General features: G+C 40.6%; 1 protein-coding gene across 2 annotated transcripts; it reads right to left on the minus strand.

Annotated features, from left to right (window-relative positions):
• Positions 1 to 3,812: 3,812 nt before the first annotated feature.
• On the minus strand, positions 3,813 to 8,197 carry LOC127451873 (B-cell receptor CD22-like). Of its 2 annotated transcripts, XM_051716900.1 has the most exons (7): positions 7,719 to 8,197; positions 7,230 to 7,520; positions 6,827 to 7,120; positions 6,363 to 6,644; positions 5,475 to 5,723; positions 5,244 to 5,357; positions 3,813 to 4,789 (listed from the first exon to the last, which is right to left on the minus strand). In XM_051716900.1, exons 1-7 carry the CDS (start codon positions 8,017 to 8,019, stop codon positions 4,731 to 4,733), a joined length of 1,590 nt encoding a protein of 529 aa, XP_051572860.1. In that variant the 5' UTR covers positions 8,020 to 8,197; the 3' UTR covers positions 3,813 to 4,730. The 2 variants fall into 2 exon arrangements, with proteins under 2 accessions (XP_051572860.1, XP_051572861.1); XM_051716901.1 differs by lacking the exon at positions 3,813 to 4,789 and having other exon boundaries at positions 5,255 to 5,357; positions 5,442 to 5,723.
• Between the last annotated feature and the right edge of the window lie 2,517 nt (positions 8,198 to 10,714).

A 10,714-nucleotide genomic window follows, 5' to 3' on the forward strand; every position in this document is an offset into this window, starting at 1 on the left:
AAATGGATTAAATTCATTATTTTCCTCAAAATTCTACATACAATACCCTATAATGACAACATGAAAGAAGTTTGTTTGAAATCTTTGCAAATGTATTAAAAATAAAAAACGAAAAAAATCACATGTACATAAGTATTCACAGCCTTTGCTCGATACTTTGTTGAAGCACCTTTGGCACCAATTACAGCCTCAAGTCTTTTTGAGTATGATGCTACAAGCTTGGCACACCTATTTTTGGGCAGTTTCTCCCATTCTTATTTGCAGGACCTCTCAAGCTCCATCAGGTTGGATGGGGAGCGTCGGTGCATAGCCATTTTCAGATCTCTCCAGAGATGTTCAATCGGGTTAAAGTCTGGGCTCTGGCTGGGCCACTCAAGGACTTTCACAGAGTTGTCCCGTAGCCACTCCTTTGTTATCTTGGCTGTGTGCTTAGGTTCATGTTCCAACAGGACAACGACCCTTCGCCCCAGTCTGAGGTCCAGAGCGCTCTGGAGCAGGTTTTCATCAAGGATGTCTCTGTACATTGCTGCATTCATCTTTCCCTCAATCCTGACTAGTCTCACAGTTCTTGCCGCTGAAAAACATCCCCACAGCATGATGCTGCCAAAACCATGCTTCACTGTAGGGATGGTATTGGCCAGGTGATGAGCGGTGCCTGGTTTCCTCCAGACATGACGCTTGCCATTCAGGCCAAAGTGTTCAATCTTTGTTTCTCATGGTCTGAGAGTCCTTCAGGTGCCTTTTAGCAAACTCCAGGCGGGCTGTCATGTGCCTTTTACTGAGGAGTGGCTTCCGTCTGGCCACTCTACCATACAGGCCTGATTGGTGGAGTGCTGCAGAGATGGTTGTTCTTCTGGAAGGTTCTCCTCTCTCCACGGAGAAATGCTGGAGCTCTGTCAGAGTGACCATCGGGTTCTTGGTCACCTCCCTGACTAAGGCCCTTCTCCCCTGATCGCTCAGTTTGGCCGGGCGGCCAGCTCTAGGAAGAGTCCTGGTGGTTCCAAACTTCATCCATTTACGGATGATGGAGGCCACTGTGCTCATTGGGACCTTCAACGCTGCAGAAATTTTTCTGTACCCTTCCCCAGACCTGTGCCTCGAAACAATCCTGTCTCGGAGGTCTTCAGACAATTCCTTGAACTTCATGGCTTGGTTTGTGCTCTGACATGCACTGTTAACTGTGGGACCTTATATAGACAGGTGTGTGCCTTTCCAAATCATGTCCAATCGACTGAATTTACCACAGGTGGACTCCAATCAAGTTGTAGAAACATCTCAAGGATGATCAGTGGAAACAGGATGCACCTGAGCTCAATTTTGAGTGTCATGGCAAAGGCTGTGAATACTTATGTACATGTGATTTTTTCATTTTTTATTTGTAATAAATTTGCAAAGATTTCAAACAAACTTCTTTCACATTGTCATTATGGGGTATTGTTTGTAGAATTTTGAGGAAAATAATGAATTTAATCCATTTTGGAATAAGGCTGTAACATAACAAAATGTGGAAAAAGTGAAGCGCTGTGAATACTTTCCGGATGCACTGTATATATATATATATATATATATATATATACATACACACACATACACAAAATACCATATCAAATGCCAAGTTTACAACTTTACAAGTGTTCTACGAGTTTGACGTGAGCTGTTTTTATAAGCCAGAAACTCGTAATTATGGTAATTCCAACATATTGTGAATGCACCATTGGGCTTAGAGGTTTTCAAACCCCTCTAACTGCTCTGGACATGTAGCGTGCTTTGGAAACTTATGTTTCAGAAGTGATCCGACCACCTAATTTAGCCTGGCAGATAATAAAATGAGCAATAAAACCCATACACTTATATTGATGAGTGAGATTAAAAGTTGAATGTTTTAGGTGAAGACTGAAAAAAAAAAAAATAAAAAATAAATCCTTTATAGACATAAAAGAAGAGCATTTAGTTGTTATTAGTAGGAAGACTATACGCTTCATTCACAGCCTGCTCAGCAGTAAAGTGGAGAGCCTGTGGTTTGGTTTATGAAACCACAAATGTTAAAAGTAAAATAGTTCAATGCTGCAAGAATTGTTAATAAAGCACCAACTCATTTTTAAAAGCCTAATAAGGCACCAGCTCTTTATTTAAAATGAGATATATGAACAGTTGTAAAATATGAAAATTTTCAGAGAATTGCAGGAATACAAGTCAGGAGATATACAGGGGCAAGAAAAGTATGTGAACCCTTTGAAATTTTCTGGTTTCTGCATAAATTGGTCATAAAATGTGATCTCATCTTCATCAAAGTCACAAGTATATTGTTTTTTATTTATTTATTTATTTTTATGCCATTCTGTAGTGGATTTACTTCAATGTTTAGGGTCATTGTCCAGCTGCATCACCCAACTTCTACTGAGCTTCAGCTGACACACAGCAAGCCTGACATTATCCTGTAGGGTATATTGATATACTTGGGAATTCATTTTTCCGTGGATAATGGCAAGCGCTCCAGGCCCTGAAGTCATGATGCTCCCTCCACCGTACTTCACCGCTGGGATGATATTTTCATGTTGGATTTTGGTACCCTTACACAGTGCTGCGTGTTCGTCCCAAACAATTCAACCTTAGTTTTATCAGTCCACAAAATATATATGTAAAAAAAACATTTAAAAACACAACCAGTAGCATTGTGGTGTGTCAAGGTGGTCTTTGGCAAACTTCAGGCGCACAACAATATTTTGTTGGAAAGCAGTGGCTCTAGGGATACATTCACAGATACAGTGTGAAGCTCTAGGTTGTGTTTGGGCAATTGAACATTTTAGAACATATCTTTGGGGAGGAAAATTCACATTACAGACTGATCATAAGCCAATGATTCACATGTTCAATCCAGAGAAAGAAACATTGCTTCCATCGTGTATTCAACATTTAGGATGGAGATTGCAACCCTATGATTATGATTTCATACAAAGGTGTACACTACAGTCTTCAAAGACAAAGGACAACTGGCTCTAACAAGGACAGAAAGAGATGTGGAAGACCAGATGTACAACTAAACAAGAGGATAAGTACATCAGAGTCTCTAGTTTGAGAAATAGACGCCTCACATGTCCTCAGCTGACAGCTTCATTGAATTCTACCCGCTCAACACCAGTTTCATGTACAACAGTAAAGAGAAGACTCAGGGGTGCAGGCCTTATGGGAAGAATTGCAAAGAAAAAGCCACTTTTGAAACAGAAAATCAAAAAAATGGTTAGAGTGGGCAAAGAAACACAGACATTGGACAACAGATAATCGGAAAAGAGTGTTATGGATCTTAACCCCATTGAGCTTTTGTGGGATCAGCTAGACTGTAAGGTGCGTGAGAAGTACCCGACAAGACATCTATGGGAAGTGCTACAGGAAGTGTGGGGTGAAATGTCACCTGAGTATCTGGACAAACTGACAGCTAGAATGCCAAGGATCTGCAAAACTGTCATTGCTGCACTTGGAGAATTTCTGATGAGAATTCTTTGAAGTTTAAGTTTTTCAAATTGTAATAATAATTTTTCATGTTATTAATGTCCTGACTGTACATTGTGATCAGCTGAATGCCACTTTGGTGAATAAAAATACCAATTTCCTTCCGAAACAGCAAAATCTGTACATTATTCCAAACTTTTGGCTGCCAGTGTATATTATATATATATATATATATATATATATATATATATATATATATATACACACAATACCATGTCAAATGCCAAATGTTAAAAGAAAATAGTTCAATGCTGCAAGAATTTTTAATAATGCTCCAACTCATTTTTAAAAAACCTTAAGGCACCAGCTCTTTATTTAAAATTAGATACATGAACAGATGTGAAATATGAACATTTTCAGAGCATTGCAGCAATACAAGTCAGGAGACATACAGTGGTGAGAAAAGAATGTGAACCCTTTGGAATTTGCTGGTTTCTGCATTAATTGGTCATAAAATGTGATCTCATCTTCACCAAAGTCACAAGTATATTGTTTTTTTTTAAGCCATTCTGTAGTGGATTTACTTCGATGTTTATCCAGCTGTATCACCCAACTTCTACTGAGCTTCAGCTGATGCACCGCAAACCTGACATTATCCTGTAGGATATCTTGATAAACTTGGGAATTAATTTTTCTCATGATGATGGCAAGTGGTCCGGGCCCCGAAGCAGCCCCAAATCATGATGCTCCCTCCACTGTACTTCACCACTGGGATGATGTTTTCATGTTGGTATGTGGTGCCCTTACATAGTGCTGAATGTTCTTCCCAAACAATTCAACCTTAGTTTCATCATTTGTCAATTTGTCTAATTTTTCGATTTTGTATTATATTACAAAAAAGTGACGCATTCAAATGTAGAACAAAGACATTTAAAACTTTTACTGATGATATCAATGCTGAAATCTTAAAGAATATGGTAAGAACAGTAATTTAAGACAGGCCTTACAAACCTTTTTTTAAACAAAGTAGGAGTGGCTTCAGATCTTGGACAGGGGTTTTATTTTAAATAACTCCGTAAATGAGTAAAACAGAACATAAATAGGCTATTATATTTGAAAAATAAAGTGTCTGTATGGTGTCCTTATGGTGCTATGGCTGAAGGAAAGCACAGATGGTTTGGTCCAGATAAGGGCAGTACTTGTGTGATGACACGCTCCTGTTTAATGCACAGCTTGACTGGCTTAAATGTATTCAGAGAGCTTATTGTCACAACAGATTCATATCAGATTGAAGATTCTTCCTCTCTTACTGCATACTGGCATTGGTCTTCAACAGATGTAACTGCGAAATACAGACAAAAACAATCTTTGGATATTTTTTAGGTTGTTAGCTCATCTGCAATGTCTCAGATGTTTCCTCTCTGATATCAATTAGACATTCAGCAGATGTCTTTTGAGGTAAATTGCATTTGAGGTAAATCACAAACCTAAAACTTGAAATACACAAAACAGCCTACCTGAGATGACAAAAACTTAATGCACACCGCACACACATGTGCTCTGCTGCTACTGTGATAGCACTGGCCTCAGGACCCAAACAGGAAGTCAGTAGCCACAAACACTTCCTGCTTTTAAATACATGTCCCTATGGCCTGCTCATATCATGCAGGGGAACCCCAGTACTACCAGACTAGGTGACTAGCCACACAACTAACCCCAGTATCCCCACAATATAGTGTTGTGTATTTGTATTTGTAGGTAAAAGATACACAGAGGAAAAGAGACAGATGTTTTACCTCTCACTCTACAGCATTTAAAAACCAGTATGACGGTCAATAGCAGATATGGACAAGCTGCCAGTAGAGAACTCAACATGTTAAGGACAGAACTCTGAACTTCTGAATGTGACACTAAAAAAAACACACACACACACACACACATTATCATACAGCATATCTGAATGAGTGCATATGAAGTTATAGAAAATAAATCACCTCACAGTTACAGTAGACTCGATTGACTCTCACCTCTGACTGAGATCCAGCTCTTGAGTGACTCTCCTCTCTCTGTGTGTTTACAGTAGTAGAAACCCTCATGTGACTTTGAGACAGTAGGGATGATCATCTCTCCAGTAGTCTTCTTCTGGAGGAGGGATCCATCTTTATAGAAATCAGCTGTGAGGACTGATGGGTTTTTATATCGATATAAACAGCGAAGAGTCAGAGAATCTCCTTCAGTCACAGGATGAACAGGACTCTCCAGAATCACATCACCATCTACAGAACAGAGGAAATGTGCACTTACTAGAAGTAATAAAAGTACATCAACTTGATGTTAACATTTTCCAAAGAGAATGTGAGTGGTGCTTGCACATGAAAAACTTCCTGCCACAAATGCAAGGGTGTTGCCAGGACGTTGTTAGTCGGTTGTTATGCATGGTTGCTATAAATTGCTAGGTGGTTGCTATGGTGTTCTTGGTGGCTGCTGGGTGGTTGCTTTTTGGCCCAAGTCAAAAGAGCCAAACTTCCAAGTAATTTTGTCTGTTCTGGTCCCTAGATGTGGTTCCTTCAATATATGTCTTTCATTGCCCATTTTACTGTCTGATAGATGTAATCATGAGTCTGACCACTTAGCAAAGTAATAGAACGCCTCTCCTCAAGAAGCCGGACACCATGATTCATGTCTGTAGCACCATCAATGCAGAGTATGAGTTACACATCAAAGTTTAAGACTTAGTTTTAGGGGTTTGTATAAATTATTAACTAACAAGTATGAGTAGTGAGTTTATAAGTGTCTCCTAATTATTCCAGTTACTAAATTGTATCTTATGCTTCCTGCACTTATTATATCAACCTGCTTTATGCATTGATTGTAAACCACCAATAAAATCAATAAATAAATAGTTGTAGACTCACAGTGTACTGTGATATTAACAGGATTACTGTTCTCTCCAGATTCAGAGTGACACCAGTACACTCCAGTGTCAGAAGTGTAGACGGAACTGATTCTACATTTAGATCCTGTTTGTGATCCCCAGTATGATGATGAACAACCTTGCAGCTTTCCACTGTCTGTGTATCTTCTCACTGACCATCCAGTAGAGTTACTCTGATCCTCACAGCTCAGAGTGAGAGAGTCAGATGTGAAATGTTGAGTTCTGTTGGGACTGATGATCAGAGAAACTGAAGGAGAGACACCTGAGAAACACATCACAGCTTGAATTTGGAAATGTTTTAAACCACATGTGAACATGAAAGTTCTTTACACACACACACACACAAACACACACACACACACACACACACACACACACACATAAACTTTCACTGTCTAATTCACGCTGTTTTAACTCAAATGAATACACAGTGTTTGAACTCACCAGTGACCCATAGTGGCTGTGTGTTGCTGTCCTCTGTGTAATACACTTGTTCTCCTCTCTCTCCTCTGCACTTATAAACTCCTGTGTGATTTACAGCAGCAGAACTGACAGTGTAGTTTCCTCCAGCACCTCTGCTGCTGTCTGACAGGTGTTTATAATTGAACTCATTATCATCTCTGTACCAGCTGAAAGTCCATCCTGTAGAGGAGCCGTAAGCCTCACAGATCAGAGTCACTGAGTCTCCTTCTGTCAGCCACTTCTGTGGAGAAACACTTAACACTGCTTGGGCTTTATCTAAAATAAAAACACACTGTATTGTATTAATAACATTAAATATTTGCATTAACATTAATGTGAAAACTGCTGTTTATACTTCTTATAATGAATAAACATATAAACTCACCTGATGACACAGTCAGTGTAACAGCATCACTGATCTCTGAGTTTTGTCCATCTCTTGTCTTTCCTCTACAGGTGTATTTACCACTGTGTGTGTGTTCAACACTGCTGATTTTATACTCTTGTTTCTTGTATTCACTGACAATGTTTTTATTCCAGTAGTTGGTATTCTCTACAGTCCATCTGTATGTCCACTCAGTGTCTCCTCCACCCTGTATGTCACATCTGAGAGTGACAGTTTCTCCACTGAACAGCTGATTTTCAGGCTTTACAGTCAAAATAGTTTTAGGTTGGTCTGTATGAAGACAACTTATTATGCTATTTTTGACTCAAACAACATAACATAAAAACAACTGAATCACTAAATGATTAACATTTTGGACAAAAATTCTCAACAATATTAGGTACATTTGAATGTTTTATCTGTATTTTAAATTAAATTGACTTGCATGGCATCAACTAATGACATCTTAAAATACATTTTCTCTCTCACCTGTAACATTTACCCACAGTGCATCACTGTAGTGTGTGTAGTAAACTGGATTTCCTCTTCCAGCTCTACACCAGTACTGACCTCCATCAGACACTGAATCAATGTTCACTGTGTAGGAGTTTTTGTCTGTTGTGTTTTTCTGATGTTTCTGTGTGTGTTGGTACCAGTAAAACTGCCATCCAGTCGACTGATCCATGTGACAGGTCAGAGTCACTGTGTTTCCTGTCAGTGCAGCTCCTTCAGTATTTGATTTGAGTTCAGGTTTTGGCTTCAATCCTGCAGGAGAATAAGAAACATTCATGTGCTGAAGAGTTCACTAGAGAAACGATAACAGGAGGTTATTAAACTCATCACCGTGACCTGTTTACATTGAATCAGAACTCTGTAAAGAAAATGTTAATACAAGTGACCTTTTACATAATGATTATGATAATCACATATAAATTGGTTGATTTTGTCTTCATTTCCTATTTTGCAGATTTGCAGAGACACTAGTGAGAGTAACAAATGTAGAGAGTGATCTTGATGGTCTTTCATCTCTGATAGTGAGAGTGTCTCTGTTTACAGTGTAACTTCACTTCACTTTTATTGTCACACAACCATATACACAAGTGGGTGAAAGTCTTGGGTGCAGTTCTGAGCAACATAGCAGTCATGACAGTGATGAGACATATACCAATTTACAATAAACAGATTTACACATCACAATTTACATATTTAATATACACATAATTACACACAAAACAATATTCAAATAATAATATACAATATACAGTATACAATACACACAATACAGAATACACATACACGCAATATAGAATACACATTATACAATAAAAATAGTATATATAGTATATATAAAATATACAGTAGGTTGTATTGTACTGTATTGACATTCAGGCTGTCGGTTGTAAGAGAGAGTACAATGTAAGACAGTCCAGTGTGAAATAATAAGATTATAAGATTAATAAAGTGCAGTGCTGATGTATATTGATCGTGAGAGATCAAGAGTTCAGAAGTCTGATTTTTTGAGGAAAGAAGCTGTCATGAAGTTGGCTGGTGCGGGTCCTGATGCTGCGATACCGCCTGCCTGATGGTAGCAGTGAGAGCAGCCCATGGCTTGGGTGGTTGGAGTCTCTGATGATCCTCCGAGCTTTTTTCACACACCGCCTGGTATATATGTCCTGGAGGGAGGGAAGCTCACCTCCGATGATGTGTCTGGCAGTTTGCACCACACTTTGCAGTGTTTTGCGGTTGTGGGTGGTGCTATTGCCGTACCAGGCAGTGATGCAGCCAGTCAGGATGCTCTCTACAGTGCTGGTGTAGGGCCATGTGAGGATGTGGCGGTTCATTCCAAACTTCCTTAGCCATCTCAGGAAGAAGAGGCGCTGATGAGCCTTCTTCACAACGGCCTCAGTGTGGACAGATCATGTGAGTTCCTCAGTGATGTGGACACCAAGGAACTTGAAGCTGCTGACTCTCTCCACTGGTGCTCCATTGATGGTGATGGGGATGTGTTCTCTGTCTTTTCTCCTGAAGTCCACCACAAGCTCCTTTGTCTTACTGACGTTGAGGGAGAGGTTGTGCTCCTGACACCAGCGTGTCAGAGTGAGCACCTCCTCTCTGTAGGCCGTTTCATCATTGTCAGTGATCAGACCTACCACCGTCGTATCATCAGCAAACTTAATGATGGCACTGGAGCTATGTGTTGCCACACAGTCATGTGTGTACAAGGAATACAGGAGTGGGCTGAGAACACAGCCCTGTGGGGCTCCAGTGTTGAGTGTCAGTGATGAGGAGATGTTGCTGCCCATTCTAACCACCTGGCATCTGCTTGACAGGAAGTCCAGGATTCAGCTGCACAGCGAGCTGTTTAAGCCCAGAGCCCGGAGTTTCTCATCAAGCTTGGAGGGCACTATCGTGTTGAATGCTCAGCTGTAGTCTACAAACAGCATTCTCACATAAGTGTTCTTTTTTTCCAGGTGGGAGAGAGCAGTGTGTATTGTAGATGCAATGGCATCATCAGTAGAGCGGTTGCTGCGGTAAGCAAACTGCAATGGGTCCAGTGATAGAGGCAGCACAGAGCAGATGTTATCTCTGATTAGTCTCTCAAAGCATTTGCTGATGATGGGGGTCAGAGCAACAGGATGGCAGTCATTGAAGCAAGTGATTTTGGATTGCTTTCGTACAGGCACAATGGTGGACGTTTTAAAGCATGTGGGGACCACAGACAAGGAGAGGGAAAGGTTGAAAATGTCCGTAAAAACACCAGCCAGTTGGTTCGCGCACGCTCTGATGACACGGCCCGGAATGCCGTCTGGACCCGCGGCTTTATGGATATTCACCCATCGGAAGGATCGGGTTACATCCGCTACAGAGACGGAGAGTGAACTAACCTCTGTAGCTTCGGCCGCGAGAGCTCTCTCCGCGAGGTCGGTGTTATTTCCCTCGAAACAAGCATAAAAAATATTAAGCTCATCCGGGAGAGAGGCAGTGGTGTTCATGGCAGAGTTTTTATTCCCTTTAAAGTCTGTGATGATATTAATTCCCTGCCACATGCTTCTAGAGTTGGTGGTGTTAAACTGTCCTTCAATCTTATCCCTGTACTGGCGTTTGGCTGCTCTGATAGTTTTGCGGAGTGCATAACTGGCTCGTTTATGCTCCTTCACATTCCCGGAATTAAAAGCGGAGGTCTGTGCATCAAGTTCCGTGCGAACATTGGTACTAATCCAAGGTTTCTGGTTCGGGTTGATCTGTATTGTTTTGGACGGAACAACATCCTCTACGCACTTTCTGATGAAACACGTTATGCTATCAGCTTAAAGCTCGATGTAGTCATCAAAGGTGGACCGGAACATCTTCCAGTCTGCTTGATCAAAACAGTCTTGTAGCTTAGAGTCTGATTGGTCCGACCAGCACTGAATCGTTCTGAGGGTGGGTGCTTCCTGTTTCAGTTTCTGCCTGTAGGCGGGCAGAAGCAGAATGGAAGAGTGGTC

This window comes from Myxocyprinus asiaticus, chromosome 14, assembly GCF_019703515.2.
Source record: "Myxocyprinus asiaticus isolate MX2 ecotype Aquarium Trade chromosome 14, UBuf_Myxa_2, whole genome shotgun sequence".
Classification (NCBI taxonomy): domain Eukaryota; kingdom Metazoa; phylum Chordata; class Actinopteri; order Cypriniformes; family Catostomidae; genus Myxocyprinus; species Myxocyprinus asiaticus.

Excerpts from the sequence above, each read along its gene's own strand:
- LOC127451873 (XM_051716900.1), bottom strand. The coding sequence starts at position 8,019 with ATGAATGTTTCTTATTCTCCTGCAGGATTGAAGCCAAAACCTGAACTC. Across the intron at positions 7,121-7,229 it reads TACACTGACTGTGTCATCAG|ATAAAGCCCAAGCAGTGTTA; the intron begins GTGAGTTTATAT and ends TTTTTATTTTAG. Across the intron at positions 5,724-6,362 it reads TGTTAATATCACAGTACACT|ATGGTGATGTGATTCTGGAG; the intron begins GTGAGTCTACAA and ends TCTGTTCTGTAG.